We start from the raw sequence: 25,883 nt of genomic DNA on the forward strand, positions 1-25,883 counted from the left end.
TTTACAAAACCATGAAAAAGCTTGTACTGGAAAAGGAAACTTAACTTCAGTGTTCTACGTAAATGTCAAAGACATCACATGGTCGCACAGCTTAAATATCCAGAGAGCTGCACCCTATCTAAAAATATAGACCGACAACTAAAGTCGATTCTATGGTGCTAGTGTGTTGCTCAGTTTGTACACAACTGTCATGCCTCTGCTTTCTGTCTGTGCAGAGCTGCTGCACAAACCGAGCTGACACCAGACCAGCTGATTTATGATGGCCGACTACTGAACTACAGTTCACAACTCATACCAAATGTCAATACTGTATTAAGAGAGAGTGGACTTCTGCCAGAGGACAACATACAGTAGCCACTGGTCAATTAATCAGATATCTATGGAAGTCCTGAACCGGAGCCGCGGGTTGCCGACCCCTGGCCTAACCTAACATACTGGGGTCTGTCAGTTAAGAAATCTAGCTGCAGAGGGTTTTTATGCCAGTCAACTAATGTGGTGTTCAGTTTGGAGGGGATGATGATTTTGAATGCTAAACTGAAATTGAACAGCATTTTCACATCGGTGTTGTGGTTGACCAGGTAGAACCTGACAATGCTCAACACATGTTTTGCCAGTTTTTTTCAGGTTGTTCATAAGATGACACTCTGTTTTTCTTTGGGTCATACAATGTACAATATTTCAAAAGTTATAGTCTTGCTCAAATGTGCCAACTTATTGAAGTCGGGTTTTATCAGCCCAATGTGTGACTATTGTTTAAAGGAAGTGATTTACTTATCTGCAGGTAAATACATCCTCTTTGTAACTGTTCTCTGTGCACAACACCGACAAAAGGCACTTTCAGAAGCAGCATCTTCGCACTGTTTCTAATTTCAAAAATGTCTAGTCTTACAAGAGTGTGTGTGTGTGTGTGTGTGTGTGTGTGTGTGTGTGTGTGTGTGGCACACATACAAAACATGTCTTAAAGTTCAAAACAAGTGCACTTAAAGGTCTGGAAGAAAGCTACATTGTTGTTGCTCGAGGAGTCAATGACTGTCAGTTTAAAAGTCAATGAGCTTTCAGATCATTCTTCAAGAACAATGTAAAGGGTGCATTGTGGTTGACAATTTATCGCTTGGTGAGTGAGCAGAAGTTATGACCTTTCAGTTGTGTGGTTGCTGAGAAAGCCCAATGCCCTGCACCCGACACAAAACTAAAATCAAAAGAGGAACAAGCATAGCCAAACTGAGCAGCACATGTCTTCTAAGACACAAATAACCAAACACACAGAAAACTTGCAGTCATAGTATTTTAAGCATGATTAAGACCCAGCCATGTTGGTGGCTCTGTGAGGCTGAAAGCATTCATCTTGAGGAGAATATTAATGTCAACCAAAGGGTATTACAGTCCATCCCACAAAGGTCCATCTCATGTAGAGTCTTGTTAACCATTGATACAATACTCAGAATTCCTTTGTAACATGAAATATTGGTGAACAGAGTTGGAAGAAAGTGCCTTTATTTTTTTATTAATAATATAAGCAATCAGCTATTCTGTTCATCAGGACTGCATTGTTTTTCTTCTTGGGTGATATCATGTCGTGGAGCAGGTTTTCAGTTGTTTCAGTTTAAGCATTGTCCTAAACTTTTGGGTGAAACTAACTTTAAAATTGCACTAACTTGTCAAAAGTTTATGAATTAAATATAAATGACAATCCATTGCACTGTTTTGTGCATATTAGTGTAATAAATATGTAGGATTTGTGATGTGTTTCCAAAGAAGCAGAAGAAAATAAAAGGATTTACTTGAAACTGTTTCTGCGTACATTAAATACACTTTAGTCGATTCATTTATTGTATAAATATTGTGTAATTGTGTCTTAGACACTACTTTAAATGATTAAAACAGTGTGGGATGGAACCAAATTAAATGTCCTATTGTCTTTCTTAATAAATAAGTTTTAGTTTTACAGACATTGAAGTTAATTAAATACTTTATCATGAACAGGATCCTTGTGTCAAGTCTCATCTTGTTTGTTATTTTTATTGACTTATTTACATTTCACTATTACCCGTTTTATTTTGTGTAACTTATACTGTTGGAGTCATTTTGATCAGGTTTTGTTACTTTGGACTTCCCACCACCAGGTGGCGTAACACAGACTTAATTTGATGTTTAGGCCTACTCGATGAGGAGAGGCACGGAGGCCAGTTGTTGCTCATTTGTGGGAAGCAAACAGAAACAGAAATGTTGTGTTATATTTATGATTTAAGTATGTGCACCTAAGTGCTGGCAACATTGTTTATGATTTAGTTTGAGATACATACATGCAAATGGAACAATAAACAAACTGGACATAACAAACTGTACCCTGAAACTCAATGAAACGCATCGGAACTCCAGCAGAAGAGCAGCCCAGTAATGCCTCGGTGTTGAACAGGCACCGGGGCCGCTACATATACCTCTCACCTCGTTTCAGACGTTCACCTCTCTGCCTTTGTGTGTTTCCCAACTTTGCAATTGTCTGCCCCGCCCCTGATTGGATTCACCTGTGTCTAATCACCGCCCCAGTGTATCTGATCCCAGTGACCCCCTGTCTTTGTGCTATTCATCTTTGTCCTCTTTGTCGACCGGTCCAGTGGTTTTATTGTTTTTTTGTGATCTCTGGCTGTTTTTCTTGCTGGCCTCGTTTTGCCTCATCCCTGCTTGAATGGTTTGGCTCAGGGGTCTTGACCTAGGGGCCCGAGGCCCATTCACATATAGAAACACCGTATTGTTTTAACTAATTGATCTCCCTCTTGGTTTGATTTGTACTCAATAACTAAATCAAATCCACTTACAGTTGAACAAGCAAAAACATGACGCAATATGACCATCAAGCCATTTGTTCATTATGTGTGTGTAAACCTGCGTGTATGCACATACAACAAGACACCCAACAAGTAAACAATTCATGAAATAAATCAAACTAATACAAGAACAAATCTAAAGGCTCAGGTCAAGCTAATTAACACAAAAATAACGATTGGAGTTGACGAGAGAACCAAAGGAGGGACTCAAAAAAAACGAGAATTTAAAATGTGAAAAATAAATAATATGTGCTAATAAAATAGATGCATTCAAAATAATATGTTTAAAATTAAATAAACCTGATATAAAATTAAATAATGTCCAAATTCAAATATAGCCGTATAATCTGCGAATGATATGTGTCAGCTTTCTTCATGTTTGCAAGCAGAACCAGAAGTTGCTCTTCATTTCTGTGACAGCTGGAGTTGGGCCCGTGTACGTTTTGTTAGTTTGTTTTTGGTCTCAAGCTGAAAACAAAGACACCATGGTACTTTCGAATGAACCATCAAACAAAAGAACAAAAGCGTACACGGACCTAGCCGCTATTATAGTATTTAAATACTATTTAGACACTCATCTAGCAGCTGACTGAGTGTCTTCTTCTGGTTATTAGAGATTGTAAAACAACTGACTCGCAATTTGGACTGTAAAAGATAAGCAGGATATTGAAAAGGAAGTCCTTTGGCTACAGAGGAACCCCATAAATATAGCCTATTTCCTCCCTACATTGTCAGATTGTACCACTGGAGGGCTATGGAGGACTCAAAATGACTTAAGTATAAATAAATAAATAAATAAATGCATGAATAAATAGAGGAATAAATAAATAAATGCTTAAATAAATGTATAAATAAATAAATAAATATAGGAATTAATAAATATAAGTTATAAATCAACAGGACATCATTAAATAAATATATCTCTACATTTCTGTATTTCTTCATTTATCTATTTATGTGTCCACACGTATTTCTTCATTTATTTATGTGTGACATTTACGTGTCCGTATATTCAAATGAGCTGGGGCGGTCCCAACCTCTGTCTAAAGCAGGGGTTCCCAAACTTTTTAGACCACGCACCCCTCTCATCCCCCGACGTTCACGCACCCCCAATCCCCCACACCATAACAAAAAACGCAACAGAATGCAAGAGTTGTTGACGGGGGGTGCTAGTGAGAGTGTGCTCACCTGTGCGCATCACGGCTGGGCGTGACGCGCGCCAGCATCGAGCCGAGAAGAGTTGTTGACGGGAGGGGAGCGATGCGCGTTATGGGAGCGCGCGCGGGCTTAGCCCAGAAGAGTGAAGCAGCGAAATTTGTAGACATATCAGACAGCAGCTTGCTGTTACGTGCGCCTGCTGCCAGTCTGACTTTTTGGTGAATGACGTCACTTTTTACATTCGGGCCTAGGGACGCCACTGGTTAAGACCGAAATGACACTTGAGAGCCCTGAGAATGTTTAATATTAATTATTACACCATTAGACCACCATTACATTTTTCCTCTCGCGTACCCCCTAGAGGCAGCTCGCGCATACCGATTGTGTTCTTAAAAAGACTGAATGTGCAGCCTTGCAGAATGTAATGAGAAAGTAAATGTATGTGAGATAATTTGTCAGACGATATGTAAAATCTGTTTGATTACATGTTTGTTGATACTTTGACAAATGACTATAAAATACATACTTGAATTAAATACTAATTTTTCAGTTTTACAATGATGAATCTTGTTTTTTGCCTCTTCGTGTGCCTCAGTTTGTCACAGAATCATATCAAAAAGGTTGAAGGCGCGTTCAGGGTCTGACTCAATTCAGCCAATGTTTTGAGCTTAAATGGGCCAGTGTTACAAAGGCAGCCTACATCTGAGCAGATCTGCACTATGGACTGTCAGTGGCAAAGTGAAGTGTGCTAATTGCAAATGAACTTGAGAAGAGATTGCTGAGGTTGAAGGGCCAACGGCTGGTGGCTTTTTGTGAGGGAAGGGACCGCCTCCCTACATTTATTTACTCTGCTGGAGCCAATGACAGGCACCGACCCCGATGCCTCCACGAGCTCGGAGCAGAGGGTCAGTGAGACCACAGCCTGGCCAAGACATCTAGGATGTCTAAATTTAGAGGTTCAACTACATCTCTTAGTGGTTGATATCAGGGTGACAATAATTCACATCAACCGAAGTGATCTGAATGCTTTCTATAGATTATTAGTATTAAATATGGACAACACTGAGATGGAAAGCATCCAATTTAAAGAGAAACAAATAGCATTGTTACTAAATCTCAAGTTGTCACATTGTTATTTGTAACTTTATCTCTTATCAGTGAATGCTAAATAAATATATTCAGTTTAAAAATATAAGAGAATCACTTAAGGTCAAAGGTCAAGGTAACTGCTCTCCAACTAATATAATTAACATCCTTACATTACACATCTATAGAAAATTAACAACATGTTCATACAGCTCAAACAAATGTATAAACCAATGTTTAATGATCAAATTAAAAGATCATGCTCTTATGATTGAATTGTTTGTATATTACTAAATTTGTTAAACTACATGTGGTTTATGATTTAATTGTATTGGTGTCTATGTAGGTAATTGCAGGACCAGACAGTTTTGAGTTGCTATGGGCCTGTCTTGAAGAGTTATTTTCCCAATGAGGGTTAGCCTAATAAATAAATACAACTAATTTAGCTTCAGCAAATTAGACATATTTTCATGCAATTATGTTTGTAATAATGTACACATTTTATTTAAATACTTTGGAAATGTTGAATCTTCAACATGGTGCCAACCATGTTATAAGCTATCATTTGACTCTCGTCAGTCTTGGCAGTGACAGTTCTGTGTTGTGTGAACCGCTCACTGCTGCTGCCAGACTGCAACAGCCATCTTGACTAAAGGATGATGGAAGCAGTCTCCATGGCAACTCCACGTTCCAGAATCAAACCCAGAGATGACTGTGTTTGCCTCTCGCACCAAGCCCCACCCCCAACAACCTCCCCACCGCGCTGCACCCCTTCAGAAGCCTCACAGCGCAAAACACATTACAAAACGTTACCACCTATTTTTCATTCATGTCTTCCACTGGCATTCTCCTTATTCGGCTTGACCCTAGAGCATTGACCCATCCCCCACTCCCCTTCTAATAAACCAACAGAGGGAAAGATCAATTGGGCGTAGACTTGAGCAAATTGCTTTGTTCTTCACATACCCCTTTTGGCACTTCTGGTTGAAAATCTAATTTTCTCCTCTCTACACAGTCTTTATTTTCCAATAAACTCATCAAATGCCCTGATCCCAACCCCCATACCACCACCACATGACTCCACTCAAAACACTGTAGCCTATCATCCATACCAGAACACACAGGACTCCCCCTGTCCCACTGCCTTCCCCTGCACCCTCTCGTTTCCCCGCTGTCATAACAGTACCTCACAATGTTCTTTGATTGTTGATATGCAATACGTTGGGGTCGTGTGAGGCAAGATCCAGGAGAATAGAACATGAGAACATGTGCTCTGAGACTGATCACTGAACTACAGTCTGTTTCAGGGTGATAATTGCAGCATTTGTCATGTAAAAGTACATTTACATTTACTGCAAACATTCTGTGCTGCCCATCAATGTGACGCTTAGAGGTGATACACTGCATCCTTTGTCCTTTTAAGGGAACTGGGCGGGATCTAAGGAAGCCACACCCCTTTGCACCAGAAAGACTCCATCCCGCAGTCAGTTTCTGAGATTTCAACTGTTTTGCATATTCCCGACCCCCTACACATGCTATTGGGTTCCGTAGCTCCTCCTATCAGCCCTCTGACCAATGCTGCATGTAAGCCACTCCCCTCATCTCCCCTTTCCCTTCTCCTCTTCCTTTCTGTCCCCTTCTTCTCCCAGACAGACCCTGCCCTTTCCTTTCTGTCGCTCGGTCTGAGGATTTTCTCGTAGCGGGTTGGACTGACAATGGGAAGCGTTGTCGGCGGCCTGCATGCTGACACCCCACTCCCTCCTGCTGGATCTTCATGTGAGTACAATCTGGCTATATTCACGTCTTCTTTTATGATATCGCATTTCTGCCCTCTCATCTTGTTTGTGCCGTCACGTGGAGTCCTAAATAATAAAGTACAATGACTGGAATGAGTGCAGATTAATATTTGATTACTCCATCCCATCCAGCATCTGTGCATTGGTAAAGTACCAGCCCTGACTGCTAGGATGCGCGCTCTGTTTGTATTCATCCGTCATCACAAACATTACAAGCCGTGTATTGCAGCCTCATTTAAGAGCAACTGTTGCACTAAAACCCTCTACTGCTGTGATTCTTCATTGCTTCCTCAATCAGCCCACGCACACGCACACACACACACACACACACACACACACACACACACACACACACACACACACACACACACACACACACACACACACACACACACACACACACACACACACACACACACACACACTTCTCCATTTTAGCTCCCAGGCGGCCCTGGCTGCTCTGTGGCAGGTATCTCTGCTGTACTCTGTCATCAGGCATACGTGCTCTTTTGTGAAGAGGATTAGCCATCTATCGTTGGGTTTCTGATCTGAATGTGTTTGGCTTATGTCGGGAGCCACATGTGAATCGGCGTCTTGTTTGCTTCTGTCATTCTGTTGCATTGTACCGCAGCGACAGCCAATGCATCATTTTCAAACCTCTGGCTTAGACTGCAAGCATATGGTTCAGTGGTTCCTTTTGGGTATTGTGTTCTACAATATAGGTGATTTTTTCTTTTCTTTCTGTAAAACTATCTCAACTGGTTTACTCCCTTGGCTGTGTCACTGTGTGCACTGGGTCGCAGGGAGGTGGCAGACAGTCCTGGATGCTGCGCCTGAGGGCAGATACTGAGCAGGGGTTACATGTCTGTCTCTGGCCGTGAGGGTTTCTTTCAGCTTGTATAAGTGAGCTTGGAGTGTTATGCCTAGTGTTTGGCTGTGTTTGTATAACTGTGTTACAAACAGGGGTGCTATGTTGACTCTACCAGCACTCTGTAAATGAAATATTGACCCAGTTTGACTGCTGGGAAAGAGTTCAAGGTGTATCTTAGAAGGGACTATATACAATTTCTGAATGCATATTGCAGTAATGAAGATGAAGGTGGAGTCTATTGTTATCGGTGCAGCCAGAAAAACATGAATATAAACAATGTAATACATATGTTGATTAATCAGGATTATTTCCTCTGATCATTCAGTCATTGGTTTAATAACCTCATCTCCAGGTTATATTATGTTCATGTACATTTGGTATGTTGCAATACCTTTTTGAAGGGTTTATTTTCTTAACCCAAGCACTGAACTCAATTGATACAAACCAAAAATGATTGAATTCAATATCGGTTGAAAAACGTCATTTAGCTTCTCCTCTGAGATTCCAATTTGTTGTCTCATGAATATTAATTAATATTGTACATACTTTTGGATCTTTATACTTAACCTGTATTACTTGTCATAACAAAGTCTGTAGAAAACCAAATTTCCCTTGCAGGACATTAAATACTGACCTGAAGTGTAGGCATTAACCATATTGCAGTGCAATGACTTTGGCCTATGAGAGTATAGAGAAAATACAGACAACATGTTAAATATTGTGTTTGCTCACCTTAAAAGTATGTTGTGATACATTTGCTAAATTAACATACTTCAGTTTTATATAATTTCCCCTCATAGATATTCATGGCTCTTTTTCAGACTGGGAACTGCATATGGATGTTGATGACAACGGATCGTATTTTGCTCATGATACTGCATGCATTGTAGGTTTGCACTTCAGAATGATGAAAGACATTTTTAAAACTCTGTAATGTGTCTTCTTTTAAGATGGATTTTCCTGAACTGCATGTTTCGATTTGGCCATTTTCATGAAAGCCAGCACTTTCACTGCATCGTCGAGGGCATTTTCACGAGTAGGTTCTGTTCATGATGCATCACAAGTACACAATGACATCACCTTATGAGGAGGCATGTAGCCACATCAAAGATGATGTAATAACACAAATCCAGTCAAAAGCCAAAATCCAATCCAAGTTTCATCATAAAATTAGATTTTGTTTGCGAGTTGTAACACGACTGACACTCCATCAAACAAACCACTGCCAGTGTGTTTGCACAGGAAAAAGTGTGAGAGACATCATGTGATCTGAGTCAGCGAGTGAGACGCCACAGTCCCTCTGTAGCCCTTACTGAGGTGGATGAGGGTCGCAGGCCGGGGCCCGGAGCTCGAGCACTGATCGGCCTTTTATAATAAATCTGTAGTGCATGCGGCGCCTGCAGACACACTGCCTGCATGCTGCAATGTATTTTGTGAGAGTGGGCTCACTGGGAGAGACACACACACGTCTCCTGACTCCCTTTTTGTTCCAGTGTTGATTAAAAACTGCTGACTACTGTACTTGACATGATGTGGTCACTTTCTGTCAGACCGTATCAATCTAATGTCTGCAGACAACGGCATATGAAAGACAACCGCTACGATGTTAGTCTAATTGAGGACAGTTTTACTTCTTATTTTATTGTTTGGCATTGCTGCTCTTTAATAAGCATGTATGTTTTATTTAACTACATTGTTCTACATCTGTTATTTCACTCGTGGACATAGCAGTCCTGTCTATTTTGTTTCTTATCTCCAGCTTTTTTTCTATTTTTATTGTAGTACATTGATGGAGAAAAATAGTCAAATATGCACACATACGTAACGTTGCTAATTAAGCTGATTTTAATTCTGAACTACTTGAACTAATTTTACTTTAATTATGATCAATCTCTGTTTTTTAAAAACATTATTATAGATTTAGTCATCAACTTTTGGCTTTGCATCTGTTATATATTTAATTTTACAATTACAAGCACTGGGCCCAGCTGTAGATACGATAAGCTCCACGGAAACAATATGAATGCTAAACAAACTGCAGTTAATGTTGAGTCGGTTATACATTATGTGCACAAACATGGTTATTCTTTCATTATTACCCCACGTCCACTGCTATGACTGGTCTGACAGACTGATTTATTGAGACAGATTCTTTCATCTGATGCGGTGAAGTGAACGGGGAACTTGTTCGTTTGGGGAGCATCGCTTTCTGTGTTGTAAGAATACTGCTTGACAATTCATCTTAGCGCCAGGCAGCCTCCCTGGCCACAACAGCCCTCAACACTTCAATCACAGAAACGGGCTCTCGGAAATGTAATTTTTCTGGATTTCTCGTTCTCTGGTTTACATCAGCTTTGTTGTTCTAAATAGTACAAATGTTTTTTGGATTGTTGCTGCGAGTACACATGGGACCATGAAATCAGTCATGCTGGTGGAATATCTGATGAAATTGTATTCCATCAGATATTGTTGCAAATTGGCTGAATGATCACACATTTCCCATTTTAGTTTTTTGATTTATTTATGGTAAATTCAAAATGCTTTTTAGAAATGTAATTTACGTGTTAAAATGCATCCCTGTTGCTCATTAAAAGTCTCCGGTGCATCACTTACTCTGCCTTCTTCCTCTCTCGGTCAAACACAAGTACTTCTTTATTACAATCTACATGCTTCCTTGCAAGTAAAACAAAATAAAATCCATTAGATCCTTAGATGCAAATGTAACATACTGGATGCAGTTTGAAGAAAAGGTAGTCGCCTCTTACTCAAACAGGGGAAGAGGAAGCCCAGGGGAAATGCTTTTTATGGCTCTTGACGTGCAAACATCCTGGAAACCTGAGTGGTCACCGCTTCATTTATTAACTTTCAGGGTAAATGTGTTACAATTGTGTGTGTGTGATTGTGGTAAGCATTGAATGAACATACACGAACACCGTTAATTTCTTTGAACATTAGTTTGATGTATCATGTAGAGAAATCAGCCCTAAAACCAGGCCGTGCAGACAAGTCTTCAAGATATTTGCCCCCATCCCAGTACAACAGGGTGAATGGAATGTCTCTGATGATAATCAAAATAGTGATTATAATGTGCTCTCTGTTCCAATGCACAACCCACAGCAAAAAAAAGACAACCATCTCTTTATGGGAGCGGTTCAGGCCTGCCCTCGTGCAACAGACGAGTAATGACTGTCACTGCTTCCCTGATGGTAATAGCACAGGAGTTACGTGTCAGGCCAGGTTTATCTGAATCCACGTGAGGTGTTTGCCTTTTTGAATTGGGATTTGATTTAAATTGATGTGATTGCGTCATCAGAGTCTGGGAGACACTAATCCAGGTGGCAGACAGGGCTTTACCCTGCAGGATGACATAAAGCCTTAACTGTAATGCAGGGTGAGAGTGGACAGAGATGCTTAGCACTCAAACGGCTTCATTTACAAACAACATTCACATTCGGTGGATCTTCTGCAGGCGTCATGTTCCAGTGTGACAGAGAGCAAACACAGCTCCAAACTGACTGGGAAAACTGACCTCATCTGCATGAAGTGCTGATCGTGCTGTTCCTGTGACTCAGATGTAGGTCTCTAGTCTACTTTACTGTCACTTCTATTGTATGTCTCACAGTTCCCTTAGAGATATTTTTATCGCTCAACAGGGATTATTCATGTTGTGTTTTAAATTTATTGAAATGTTACTTTGCTACACTATATTATACAATACTATTAGCAATTATTTAATTAATATTATATTTGTCTTTTCAGTTTGTAATTCAATGTATTTCATTGATATTATTGAGCTTTTCTCCAAGCACATGTACAACTACCCAGAGCTGCTGTCAGGGAATGACTATTTTTAAAGGAATATCCTCTTTCTGTGGTGAGGCAAGTGGAAGGAACTGAGCCGAGGAGGGCTGCTGGGAGAACGGACAGGCAGGGAGGAAGGAATGGGAAGGCGGGGGGGGGGGGAGAAGGTTGCAACCCTAAAGGCCGTGTCTCGCCAGCCGAGAGGGGAGGAGCCTGAGGGCTTTGGTTTCTCAAGCTTCCTTATGATGTCACCGTTCAGCTGCTGCAATTCAGAGTCCATGTGAAGGGAGGACAGCCCAGGGAGGGGAGGGCTTTTGAAGGGAGACAAGAGGAAGGGGAGGCAGAGCGGGTCCGGGAAGGCCCGGCTGTGTGGACAGTGAAAGGGCCCGCGGAAATCCTGAGTCGGTTGGCCCAGCAGTCACGCAGGAAGGAGCAACAATGGGGCCTGCATGCCTGAGAAAAGTCCCATCTGCAAGATGTCTGTGGCTGAGATCAGGCCTGCTGAAGATATGAGCGCATTTATGTGGTGTTGAGAGAGAGAGAGCGAGAGAGAGAGAAAGAGAACAGAAGGGGGAAAAGGAGGACAATAGAAATAAGGAAAAGACATGAAGGGAGGGGAAGATATGTGGGGTGGAGAGCTATGAGCAGATCTGGAATGCCATTGTTAGATCTGGAATGCTCTGTGTTGCAGAGGGACTGCTGCCTCTGAGGCCTGCTTGCTCATGTGAGTCAGGCAATCCAGTTCAATGTACAATTTTGCACCCATCTCCTTAAAGACAGATGGACAGACGGTGCCTGAACTCAGCCAACCGGGAGTTCAGGGAAGGAACTCGGAGGAATTTGGGGAGTGGCGTTTAAAAGCTTCCTCTCTCCTCTCCTTACACTCAAAGAAAAGGGGCTTGTCAGTGCGGAGCTTTAGCTCTCGGTGTTCGGCGCTGTGCAGGCCCGATTATCCTGATCCCAAGTCCGACTGAGAGAGAAGTTGTGTAGATGCAACCTCAGGAGAAAGTACAAACCCTGCTGTTGGAACAGTGGAGGAAAGATGAGGCGAGGCTGAAGGATTGTGCGGTCACGGAGCTTTAATGTACGAATGAAGAGGTGATGGGTGAGTTGACATTACCTTCTCAGGTAAGGTGTGTGTGTATCTACTGAGCATTAATTAGATCTAGACCACTTAACTGGGATATGAACCATAAAGCAACATGGTGCACACTGCGCTTTAAGATTGGTTCTGTTCTTGTGGTGTGTTGAATGACAAAGAATATTCTGTTTGTTCAACAGTTTTGCTTTGAATGACTCCTTTACCAGGTACATAAAACACAGAAATATAGTGTATCATCAGTAAGCGTGCAATGATGTTTCACAGTTCCTGACAATGCATCACATTCTGATCCACAAGACTTTTTGGGGGACATCTGTTCTCAATTCATTTCTTTTTTTTTTGGGTGAATCAAGTCAAACACGGTGGTTGTGAAATGCACACTTCAGTCTGTTACATCCCACGGCTATCCGCTCACAATGATCACATGAGCACGACAGCCCGGAGCACATATGTGTGGTCTAAACCGTGCTATGTTTCCCTTTTCGTATAAATGTCTCCTAGTTTGTATCTGCTTTGTTGACCGATATTGGCACCGTGTGCAGGGCAAGGTAGCGTCCAGCAGCAGTGCTGTGTTAATGAACTAACTGAGCATGAATGCCACTAAATGAGGCGTGTCCACATCATAACAACCTAATCAGGCAGGCTGTTGCTTCATGATCTTGCAAAGAAAATAAACCGAAAAGAAACACCAGTGCGGAGGCACAGGTCTCAGATCTCATATCCACAGTTTCTTCAAGCAATGCATCCCAATTTTACAGTAATTCAACATGCCAGAGCTCTTCACGCCAACGATGACACACACACTTAGTCGGACACCAATCCTTGAATGTTCATATAAGTAATAATAACCTTCAATTTTATATCGCGCTTCTCAAAATACCCGAAGTCGCTTACAGAGTTCAGAGTCCAGTACTCACACACACACAGTCATCCCGGTGGTGACAGAAGCGAGGCTGCCATTCAGCGCCTACGGCCCCTCCGACCACCACCAACATTCATACGAACCGGGGTGAGGCTGCGCTGCATGTCTTTATGATGGTGGGGGAAAACCGGAGTACCCGGAGTAAACCCACGCAGGCACGAGGAGAACATGCAAACTCCACACAGAAAGGACCTGGAGCGACCGGGACGACCGGGATTTGAACCCAGAGCCTTCTTGCTGTGAGGCGACAGTGCTAACCACTGAACCACCGTGCTGCCCAGCATTCCACTTGTATATGACATCTATCTGAAAATAAATGTAGACGTAGTGGAAGTGAAGAGCTTTAATTTAAGAGGCGCATTGCAGTCTGAAGAGTATTAGAGGATGATGCATGACGGGCATGTGTAGTGACAACAATAGCAGAAATGAAGTCAGTGGCTAGTAATGTTGTCTCTCAGTTCTCTGATAAAAGGAGTCTTAGAAGACAGATGCTCTCTGGGGGAACAAAGGAAACAGAGACTGCTTGATAGTTCCTGATTGTGTAAAGCTGAATAGGGAAGAAAACAAATTTAAATTGTAATCTTCTAATACAAACAAGCTTAACTACCTCACCATACCATTGGTTGGAATGATCCTGAGGTTACCTAATAATACAGAGTGATGCTGTTTCATAAGCAGTGTTGATGTCATCAAGCAGTGTGCCTGTGTTTTTTGCTTATGTACGATATAACTTACATAATCTGTGCCTGACCCAGTGATACAGTTTCATGTCACAGCAACTAGCATCTGAACCCAGAGCCAGCAGGCCTCCAGTAATCATCTGGAATTCAACACATGTTAAACATTAAAACGGAGGACATTGTCAGGACTTACACAAGATGCATTTGAGCATTTTTGTGAACAGCATATTTATATACACGCATGTATTACTCTTCTAACGTCAGTGTAAACACAGACATGTTGGCTCCTGGACTGCATAGTTGTCCGTCTGAGACTTCTGCCCCACGGTGTTTATCATTATTTTTGTAATTGTCATTATTAGGATTTTCATGGGGAAAGTCAAACAACCTCTGGCTGTGCAGTTGTTTGTGAAATAAGACGCTCATTCTAACGCAGTTTAATAAGGGAGGGAGTGCAGAGAATGCCAGCAGATACAGGCTTTGGATGCGGTTCTGTTCTTGGTGTAATGACTCATTTCTTCCTTTGCTTGTGCTGAGGAGGAGTAAACATGTTTCCTCAAGGCTTTGGTGACCTTTCTCCCTTTCCTTCCCCCCTGTGTGTGCAGGTTAAGCGGTCCCTGTGCCCCCTTTGAATGTCCGTCACGATGGCTAAGCGTGAGACCGGCAGCACCAGCCCTGTCGTCAGGCAGATAGACAAGCAGTTCCTGGTCTGCAGCATTTGTTTGGACCATTATCACAACCCCAAGGTCCTGCCCTGCCTGCACACCTTCTGTGAGAAGTAAGCTCGGATCCAATCACTCACACTTCCTTTGTGCAGCACCTTTCATTCAGCGCAGTTCACAGTTTAAAAGATGAATGTGGCGGTATAAAGATGAACGGTAAAACAATGGGAGAGAAGAAAAGAGAAACGCAGTTCATCAGGATAATTAAATAAGAGCCATAAAACGTTTTATGGCTAAATTCATTTCTGTAATGCAGAAAAAAAGAACATAAGAAAAGAGATGTAAATAGTTTATTGCATTATGTGCTTTTTGTTTTGTTCTATTCCCTCTTCCTGCAGTAAGTTATTTTTGTGGGATCCATGAGAGGGATGTTAAAAGACATGTTTAAATAATTTGTAATGTCCCAAATTTACACCACTTATGCCAAATATTCTCTCATCTCTATGGCTTCTGCATGATGTGAGGCACCGATCCCTCAGCTCGGCCACATTAAAACAGACGGCATTCTTTAAAGAACAGCTTTGGCAGCGAGTCCTGGTTTCCACAGCTCTGTTGCTCCCACATGGGACCGACTGTCCGGTTACTTTAACACTTTGGTGCTCTTTGTTGTGCCCAACTAAACCGCTGCTGTCCTCTAATTCCGGTCTTTAACTTGTTGTCTCTAGATGCCTACAGAACTACATCCCTCCCCAGTCGTTGACGCTGTCCTGTCCAGTATGCAGACAGACCTCTATCTTGCCAGAGAAGGGTGTGGCAGCCCTGCAGAACAATTTCTTCATCACAAACCTAATGGAGGTGTTACAGCGAGACCCGGAGTGCAGCCGACCTGAGGCCTGTAATGTGCTCGAGTCAGCCAGTGCAGCCACGGCCTGCCAGCCCCTCTCTTGCCCCAACCACGAGGGCAAGGTAGGCAAACGAATGGACCGAGGGTGTTACATAGGACGTCAGATTTGTAAGAAGTAAACCACAAGTTCATGATAACAACGTGGACTGTTACAGGATCTCATGTGAATTGTACTTGTCTTTGAATTCTAAAGCATATTCTACCCATAGAATACAGAATGTTCAGTTGTCTTGTGCTCCACTGCGCCACCTGCAGGTGATGGAGTTTTACTGCGAGTCATGTGAAACCGCCATGTGTCTGGAGTGTACAGAAGGAGAACACAGGGAACATGTGACGGTTCCTCTGAGGGATGTCCTGGAACAGCACAAGTCAGAGCTAAAGAATCAGCTGGATGCTGTGCGCAACAGGTTGGCTCTTCGGATCATTTCATCCATAATGACGTATGCGATTGCATTTGAAAGATGTCGAGACGTATATAAAGAATGCTAATTTGTAAGTGTTATCCTGTGTTCATCATCTTTGCTTTTGTCGGGCAGACTACCGCAGCTGACGGCTGCCATTGAACTGGTGAACGAGATCTCCAAGCAGCTCACAGAGCGGAAAGACGAGGCAGTGACTGAAATCAGTAACACGTTTGACGAGCTGGAGAAGGCCTTACACCAACGCAAGACCGCTCTCATCACTGAGGTGGAAAACATCTGCAGCACGAAGCAGAAGGTCTGACGTCGTACTGAGTTATTTATATATATTTCATGTTTAATACAAACACCACTGACTGTCTGCCTCTGACTCTTTGGACATCCTTAGGTTCTTCAAGCCCAGCTGACCTCTTTGCTTCAGGGCAAAGAGAACATTCAAAGCAGCTGTAGCTTCACAGAGCAGGCCCTGAGCCACGGCAGCGCCACCGAGGTCCTGTTGGTCCAGAAACAGATGGGTGAGCGGGTCAGTGCCCTGGCGCGACACACCTTTCCCGAGCAGCCTCATGAAAATGGACATCTGGAATGCCAGGTCGAGACGGATGGACTGAGGCGCTCCATCCAGAACCTGGGAGTCCTCATCACAACGGGGACTGTCGGCCACACGAGCGTTGCCACCGGTGAAGGCCTGCGACATGCGCTGGTCGGCCAGCACACCACCGTCACCGTCACCACCAAAGACAAGGATGGAGAATTAGTAAAGACTGGTAATGCTTCTCTGAGGCCAGAGATTATTTCTGCAGAGGGGGTGCGCACGATAGCTGAGGTGACGGACAACAAGAACGGCACCTATGAGGTCGGATACACCGTCCGCTCGGAGGGAGAGTTCTCCTTCTCTCTGCTGCTGTATGAGCAACCTGTGCGGGGGAGTCCGTTCCGCTTGCGCGCCGTCAAGCCGTCGGACGTCCTGCAGTCACCAGACGACGTGAAGAGAAGAGTGAAGTCTCCGAGCGGAGGAGGAGGGCACGTGCGACAGAAGGCTGTGCGCAGACCCTCCAGCATGTACAGCACCACCAAGAAAAAGGAAAACCCAATCGAGGATGAGCTGATCTACAGAGTGGGTGGGTGAATAACTGGCAAGATCCACTGTTGATTCTGGTAACTGCTGCTGGATGATGTGTTTCGCTACAGCGCACACTGAGTCATACCTCTAGATCATCTGAGTTCCTGATGATGTTGAGTATGCAGAGTTCGACCTCTGATGTGGCACACGATTGTTCCCTCTGTCTGTTCAAACTGTTCCAATGGCGAGATCATCCAAGAGAAAGTACAGCAGAAGTGATTTGTGCTCTATTTTCTACACATGCATGGTGCTGAAGCTGTGTGATGTTTTGTTGGTGTGATAGGAACACGAGGGCGAGATAAAGGAGAATTCAGTAACTTACAAGGCATCACCACCTCCAGTAATGGACGGATTGTGGTGGCAGACAGCAACAACCAGTGCATACAGGTCAGTGTCATTCTCTTGAGCTGAAATACAAATATAACTAGAACGGGCACTTGGTAGAGCGCATACCTTCGCATATCACAAGATTGGGCATTGAATTATGAACATTTTGGCATTAGTTGCATGCCAATTGGATAAAAATTGACCGTGCTATGGTAAAAAGAAGATTTTGACCTTTTCATGACCTTGACCTTTGACCCGATCGATCCCAAAATCTAATCAAATGGTCCCCGGATAATAACCAATCATCCCACCAAATTTCATGTGATTCGGCTTAATACTTTTTTTGTTATGCGAATAACACGCATACAAATAAATAAATAAATATATAAATAAATAAATACACAGCGATCAAAACATAACCTTCCGCATTTTCAATGCGAAGGTAATGAATTATTTAGTTGTTTGGTTATTGGTGTAAGTGAATCTCTCTGTCTAGGTATTCACAAACGATGGCCAGTATAAGATGCGGTTTGGGGTCAGAGGTCGTTCACCAGGGCAGCTGCAGAGGCCCACGGGGGTCACAATGGACATGAATGGGGACATCATTGTTGCTGACTACGACAACAGATGGATTAGCATCTTCTCCTCGGATGGCAAGTTCAAGGTGAGTGTTCACAGCCCAGAGTGAAAAGTTTTACTTCAAATTCCAAAAGTTTCTTTGAATGACTACGGTGTCCCTCTGGTTGTCATAGAGCAAAATCGGCGCCGGGAGATTGATGGGGCCCAAAGGAGTGGCTGTGGATAAGAATGGACATATCATCACGGTTGATAATAAGGCCTGCTGTGTCTTCATCTTCCAATCAAACGGGAAGCTGGTGACAAAGTTCGGTGCCAGAGGAACATCAGACAGACACTTTGCAGGTACTGTGTCATCTACGAGTCCCGATGATCATTGAAGGATGTCTCTTCCAGGAAGACTGGAGACACAATGAAAGATGATGTCTCAGGGCAGGAGGTTGGGCCGGATTTACGGATTTCATTTATGCTTCGTACTTTATGAATTGGGCTGCACGGTGATGTCGTGGCGAGCACTGTCGCCTCTCAGCAAGAGGGACCCGGGTTCAGATCCTGGTCTGGTCTGGGCAGTCCTTTTGTGTGGAATTTACATGTTCTCCCCATGGCAGCGTGGGTTCCCTCTGGGTTCTCCGGGTTCTCCGGCCTTCTCCCACAGTCCAAAGCCATGCAGCTCAGGTTATTGGACTCTAAATGGCCCCGTAGGTGTGAATGTGAGTGTGATTGGTTGTCTGTCTCTATACATGACCTGTCCAGGGTGAACCCTTCGCCCAATGACAGCTGAGATCGGATCAGGCTCGGATAAGCAGGTCGGATAGTGGAATGGAACTTTATGAATTATTTTTATGTTTTATTTTTAGATGTGTAATTCATTAAGTGATCAGAATTGTTCTATGCACCCTTAATTTAGGTTCTAACTATGTAAGCATGTAAAGCTGCTTGTTTTATTATAGACATCCACGCAGAGGTAATCATTATTATTTATTGCATTGCACAGCTGTATCAAGGCAAAAGGTAATTATGCCCGCATGCATGAAAAAGATGTAACCGTTGTCTTCCTGTATTTGCCTGACTGAACAGGTGCACAGGATGTGCTTCCATTACAGGAGTCCCTCGCTCGTATGGCAGACGGCAGTATTTCAGTTGAAACTCACCCGCTTTCCATTCAATATCTCACATGGACCTTTTCTTTCCTTTTAGAAAAAAGTGGTGCAAACATTGCACTGGAACAAAAGCTTAGTAAATCTGGCCCGGTTTTCAGTAAGTAATGAATTCCCTGTGAATGTGAAGTACAGAAATGAATCTATGTTCTTTATTTGTCGCTGCATCAGCTCTGTCACGCCTCACGTATTGTCCCTCGTCAACTCTCTGAGTGCCGCTGTGTCCTGTCGACCATGAACAGTGTGGAACTTCCTCTCGTACGTCGTGAACCCGAGGCTGATTCATCTCGCCCCTCTTTCTCTCTCTGTCTCCTCTGCTGCTTCCAGGTCCTCACTTTGTGGCCGTAAATAACAAAAATGAAATTGTGGTAACGGACTTTCATAACCATTCAGTCAAGGTATGGCATGTTACAAGTATGACTATACATTCTTTATTGTAGTAAACCTGCATTGGAAGTGTTATGGGTACATGGCTTGCAGGAAAAACATCTGTATTTAAATTAACTTAACTTTCTAAAGCTACAACAAACATCTAGTTCTATACTGCGTACTTTATTTGTTCAGTAATCTGAATGAAGTGCTGGGTTACTTGTAAATAGTCATGGGAGCCTTTTCTTCCCGCACTCTTCGTCTTCCACTTTCATAACGTTGCCAGCATATACAACAATTAAAATAAACACGCATTCAATTTATAATCAGTCTATTTCAATCAAACAAACATGATGAAACATAAAAATAATAGTTACAAGGTAAACAGCTGCTGTTCCTGACTGTCTGTGTTGTTGTAGATCATTTTAGCAATAGGCCCTGTACCCTGTTTAACATATCTGTATTATGTGTGACATCTTAATGTCATTTTTCCATTCAATTCCCTGTTTATTCTCTCTTGCAGGTGTACAATGCCGATGGGGAGTTCCTGTTTAAATTTGGCTCCCATGGAGAGGGCAACGGCCAGTTCAATGCTCCAACGGGCGTGGCTGTGGATGCCAACGGAAATATCATTGTTGCTGATTGGGGCAACAGTCGGATCCAGGTGAGCGTGATAAAAGTTCATCACGCTGAACATCGGGAAACAAGTTGTAAGTCTATCACTTAACCTTTCCTCTGTGCTGTGTGACAAACCAGGTGTTCGACAGCTCAGGGTCCTTCCTGTCCTACATCAACACAACAGCGGACCCCCTTTACGGCCCTCAGGGTCTGGCCCTCACATCTGATGGTCACGTGGCAGTGGCGGACTCTGGGAACCACTGCTTCAAGGTCTACCGCTACTTGCAGTAGAAACCTGAGACAGCCGTCTTCACCGCCGCAAGCACTGACAACGACACAACCAATGTATTCCACAGGTGCGATCCAACGCAGCCTTTTGATGTGCACATCCGATGATCTCGCGGATACAACTAAGTGTCGTATCCTGAGTTTACCCTCCCTATGATGTGTGTTGAAGGTTGTTTGTAAAGTTGGATAATGTAGCATCCTTGGGACAAGTAATGGACTTAAAGCTATGGACTGGTTTTAGAGAATGTCAAAAAACATGTTTGTGTGTTGTACGCTGTTGGTGGTATTATTCAACCACACTTTCTGTGAGACCAGACAGGGTAGGATAGAGATTGAAGTATTTAATGAGACATAACTTGTCCAAATGCATGACGTTTTTTTATTTATCTTAATGCCTAGGCAACAACACATTGTACCCATCGGTTGCTTTTCTCATGAACTAGTTATTGCTTCCAGTGAAATGAACAACGCTACGCTTCTCCAGACATGAAATGTACAATTTCGCATTTATCGACATCTCACATAAAAACATGTCATCAACATTTGTGCATTGATTTGCTGTTTTTACATACATGTATATTGTGTATATTAGTTTAACTAGTATGTGCGTGCATTGATTTTAAAACACACAGCCGTTTGGCTATTGAGAGAGCAGCCGTTAAGGATTCCAGGATTTTAACCATGTGTATGGCAGCTGTTAAAAGTGCTTTTTGAACATACTCGGCACATGCTCAAAAGAAGAGTCTCATATTTATTGCTAATGTAAGCAGCACAATGATCATTGTTGTTAATATATCGGTTGTTTCAAAGGGAAAACAACGCTAATTTATTTTATTTTATACACGAGCACAGCATTTACAAATTATTTTTCTAAATTGATGTGCTTTTTTCGTTAGAGGTTCACAATGTATTCCTTTCCCGTTAAAGGGAATGTTCACCGTAAAATAGAATTCAGTGCCGCCCCACATAAGGATTTTTTTATCAGTGTTAGTGCACATGAGCAGCTCTTTTTAAAAGCCAATTTCTGATGTCTTAAAAAAAATGTAACGTTCACATTTTTTATGTTCAGAATTCATGGATAAAGATTTTGGTTCATAAAGTGATGTTTTAACCTTTCACAATTTAAAGAGCATTATTCAACAAAAACTTACAAACCAGAAATAATACATATCTCAGGAAAACCATCCAAATTAGATCAGCATGTTTTGAAACAACTTGGTAGCTTTTGATGGAGGCTTTGTTAGACAACTGGTAATTTGTGCAAATAAAGTCTAGATTTAAGACCACAGAAATGACCGGGGTGGAATATGAATTCTGTTTTATCGTGTTTTTTTTTCTTCTTTTTGTTGTTTGCATAGGAAACAGTTACACGCTATTTAAATGATAGTTTATTAGATTACATTTGCCAGCAAACTCTTCCTGGCTTTAGATTCCACTCACCTATGGTACTATATTGTAATCTTTCTGACAAAACACAGTTGGATCTGAGTTTCTGCCTGCACAACTTCAAGCAATGACCGAGCCCAGGTGAAAAACCTGCACCAGGAGAGCTGTTGCTGCTCGTGCTCCCCCTAGTGTTCATGCTGTGTAATGTCATAAGAAAACCTGGAGCCACAGCAGGAGCAGGAAAAAAGCAACTTTCTGGTTTGACATGATAACATTCACCCTCCCCAGTGGAGGGATTTCCTGAGCGACAAGACATGACCCGATTTCACCAGTGAAGTCAACCAGGAAGCTTCTGTTTGTCATCCACCTGATCTGTTGTTGGAGCCCAGACATCTTTAAAGAGTCAAACGCTCACCTTGTTCAGAGTGTCTGAAGCATTTTACACTAAGCTGTGTCACGCCAATACACATGTTGATTTCTCTATTAATATGCACTGGTAATAAAAGCACATGTTTAACTGAGTTGTTGTTGTTGTTGTTTACCTACAAATCATTTAAGCGAAATGACTTGCACTGAGGGGATTTGGAGCTGTGTCTAAATGTGCTTAATGAACTTACTCAATCATTGAGTGGCGGAAATAAGGAACAGTGGCTCCACCTGTTGGTGTACAGCAGGGTCACTAATAGGCGGACTGCAGTCCGGGTCCAGACCCAGACGCCGTTTTATCCGAACCTATAACAGATAGGTCATTGATACATTATAACATTTTAACAGAGCGCTATTATTTTAACCGGCGCAGTTTTACCAGCTTTTCCGGTCCACACCGAAATGTACACGCGTTGCAAATAACATCACGTGATGCTACTCAGCCAATCAAATAGCTGTATTCCAATAAGCAATGCGGCTTGGTGAGATATAAACAGACCGGTATGGGGTCAGATCAGTCTCAATAATTGTAAAGCACTCCGAGACAAATTTGTAATTTGTGAAATTGGGCTATACAAATAAACTGAATTGAATTGAATTGAATAATTGCAAATGCACAGAGACCAAAAAAATAATATATATATATATATATATATATTTAAAAAAACATACAATGTCTTGAAAAATTATTTATTTGCAGACCACGCTGTGCTTCTGGTCTATGTTACAAATACTTACAGCAAATAGCCTACAGTCCGCATTTTTTAACAATAACCATTCCCAAAACATCCAAATGGTATATTTATAGGTAATGCATATGTACATACATGTGCATACAAAAAGGTCAGAATGCACTCAAAGCATTAGAGTGGAATAAAAGAACCACGATACAGTGTCAAACCTAGACAAGCAAGCACATTGTGTATTGACAAAAATCATACTTGGGCTACACATTTCATGAAGGTATGATATCACAGGTTGCATAGAATTGTTTTCAATAAAAAAGAGCAAATAAACCTGGCAGTTAGAAAGCAATGACTTTGAAATGAGTGTCATACAATTCACGAGGTAATCCGATTTGATGGCAATCCTGCGCCTGGACACATTTTAAAAAACGTTTCTCGATGCGCACAATGTATTGTATATTGAAATCCCAAAAACAAACAGTTATACAATTTGAAAAAAAAATGAAAAAAAGGGAGATAAAATGATATATGATTTGTGTCAGAACGAAATGTATTGAAAAATAAATAAATACATTCAACACTTATCAGTCAGGGAAAGGATAGCAATTCTGACAATAATTATCTTGACTGAGGCTTTAACAATTCATTCCCTTTAAGTGAAATCTGCTAAACTTATTGGACAATTTTTCAAGGTTGAAAATAAATCAACAACACATAGCCCTGCTGTGAGAGGGCAGTGGAGTCCCAGCTATCTCTACTTAGCTACAGTAGTCAATACTTAAACATTAGCAAACCTATTGTGCCAACAGTGAAAGTAGTTCCTAAAATACTGGCTGAGTAACCCTCGCTATAGTACAGTGAACATTGCAGACCAGCTGTCTTGAAAGTCAATTCAATACGACAGACTAACAGTTTCACCTATATCCCTAGTATAATACGGTCTTAAAATCATACAGGGTTTCAAAAACTAAATATTAGAGGGAATTTAACAATTACATTTGGCCATTTATAAATACTGTTTTTCATGGAATACACAAACTATAAAAAACAAACTGGAGGAAATTCAGTAGATCTGATGCATTTGTCACAATTCCATTCAAATCAGCGTTTAGAAATGAATTTCAAACAGTCCTCAAATACAAAAATAAATGCATGCAAAAACATGAGCACAATAAAAAGGTGGATGTCTTACTGATCACACAGGACAAACAATACTGTAACATACATAATAAAACCTCAACATTCTGTCATTTCTTAGGCACGCACTGAATCTAAGGACAAACCATTCTCTTTCAGAACAGATGGGTTTAACCAGTGGAAGCAAACTATGGGCGGTGTCTGGATGCAGCAGATCTAAGATGCAAAGCCTGTTGGTAACAACTACTACAGTATGCAACATATCCACCTTCTCTTGATCTCCTCAGTAAAACACCACATGCCATTCAAGTTAAGAGGCATCTTCTGTAGCACCTTTGGAAACAAAAAACACCTTTTTTGTTTGGATCAAGTGGCATCAAAAGCAAATCGTTAAGTGATTGCTGACAACTTGTCTAGTGCCTTGAAACAGCTGCTTAAAAAGTCCATCCCCAAGTTGGTGTCCGGATCACTCCCCGGCCAGGAAAGTGATGTAGTATTTCAAGTAGATTTCGGAAAAGAATCAAAGCTCTTGTAGTTTGTGTTGCTTCACACACAATCTTAAATTGTTATCTAAATGTGAGGCACTTGCAAAACAAAAAACAAAAAAAACTGTCAATCATTAGCTGCTTGTTAGACCTCGGAGCTGTCACTGAGGGCTTGAGTCATCGTGGGTTTTGCGCTGCTGGAGCTCTTGGGTACGTCTTTCTTCTCTCGCTTGGACCGGACCAGCAGCACCACCACGATGATGATGAGAACCATGAGGAGCAGCCCGACAAAGATACCAATGATCAACACTAGTCTGTCACCACTGTTGTCTCTCTGGTTGAGCTCACGAGGGATGATCCCTTTGGTGAAGATCTCCCTCTCCGGGCTCGTCCTCTGCTGACTGCTACGGTCCAGAGCGATGTGAAGGATGTTGGTGCCACGATTGTTAGTCTGACCGATCTCGTCTATTACGTCTGGCACTCCGTTGGCTGATCTTCTGGTGCGATGTTGAACCTTTGGAAGGGTATTTGTGTGCTTGCTCATCACATGGTACTCCAGGCTTCTCTTCCCTATGCCACGGTTAGCGTTGTCCCGGGAACGAACCGTATAGATGGTGTGAATAAACCACTCTCTCCCGGCAGATACCTGGAGAATGCAAAAGTACTTATTTAAAAAATAATACTAATTATTATATTAGATGTTGTTTCCCTTCATGGGCCCATGTTGGTTGTGGTATTATTTCTATATTAGTGCATATCTTGCCAACCATGATGCCACCTCATACCAGTGCTGTACCATCAAGTTTAAAAACAGAAAAGTACTGATGCTGACTTTTTGTCTTTAACAAGTTAATAAATGCAGACTCGCTGACCAGGCGAAGCAATCTGGATTGCAGATGGAAGAGGGCTCTGAGTCACTTGTGATCCTGTGGTCAGAGACTATATAAAGGCCAACCCACAATTGCTCACTTGCAATAAGGTTTCCACAAAGAAAGTGATTTTTCTCGTTTTAGGTATAAAAGTTACTTTTTTTTGTAGGTCATTTTCTGTGATCCTTATGCAGTGCACATTATTCTGATTTG

General features: G+C 42.1%; 3 protein-coding genes across 7 annotated transcripts in view; 2 read left to right on the forward strand and 1 right to left on the reverse strand.

Moving 5' to 3' along the window:
• Positions 1-6,801, forward strand: part of LOC130210478 (uncharacterized) — a 27,278-nt gene extending 20,477 nt beyond the window's left edge. Inside the window, exon 11 of one of the 2 annotated variants that reach the window (XM_056440826.1) lies at positions 6,719-6,801. In XM_056440826.1, the coding sequence (XP_056296801.1) occupies positions 6,719-6,755 (37 nt within the window). In that variant the 3' untranslated portion in view covers positions 6,756-6,801. Of the gene's footprint in view, positions 1-215; positions 1,986-6,718 lie in introns of those variants that run through there. The other variant, XM_056440825.1, reaches the window with a different exon arrangement.
• Positions 6,756-22,588, forward strand: LOC130210477 (tripartite motif-containing protein 3-like). Of its 4 annotated transcripts, none has more exons than XM_056440821.1 (13): positions 6,756-6,845; positions 14,847-15,019; positions 15,629-15,869; positions 16,063-16,214; positions 16,344-16,524; positions 16,615-17,344; positions 17,630-17,733; positions 18,170-18,337; positions 18,426-18,594; positions 19,447-19,506; positions 19,734-19,804; positions 20,299-20,439; positions 20,532-22,588. In XM_056440821.1, exons 2-13 carry the CDS (start codon positions 14,874-14,876, stop codon positions 20,682-20,684), a joined length of 2,316 nt encoding a protein of 771 aa, XP_056296796.1. In that variant the 5' UTR covers positions 6,756-6,845; positions 14,847-14,873; the 3' UTR covers positions 20,685-22,588. The 4 variants fall into 4 exon arrangements, with proteins under 4 accessions (XP_056296796.1, XP_056296798.1, XP_056296799.1 ...); XM_056440823.1 differs by lacking the exon at positions 6,756-6,845 and adding an exon at positions 11,287-11,310; XM_056440824.1 differs by lacking the exon at positions 6,756-6,845 and adding an exon at positions 12,238-12,261.
• A 581-nt stretch (positions 22,589-23,169) lies between these two features.
• Positions 23,170-25,883, reverse strand: part of frem2b (FRAS1 related extracellular matrix 2b) — a 53,202-nt gene continuing 50,488 nt past the window's right edge. Inside the window, exon 24 of the mRNA XM_056441066.1 lies at positions 23,170-25,447. Coding sequence (XP_056297041.1) covers positions 24,947-25,447 — 501 coding nt within the window. The 3' untranslated portion in view covers positions 23,170-24,946. The remainder of the gene's footprint in view (positions 25,448-25,883) is intronic.

This window comes from Pseudoliparis swirei, chromosome 20, assembly GCF_029220125.1.
Source record: "Pseudoliparis swirei isolate HS2019 ecotype Mariana Trench chromosome 20, NWPU_hadal_v1, whole genome shotgun sequence".
Taxonomy (NCBI): Eukaryota; Metazoa; Chordata; class Actinopteri; order Perciformes; family Liparidae; genus Pseudoliparis; species Pseudoliparis swirei.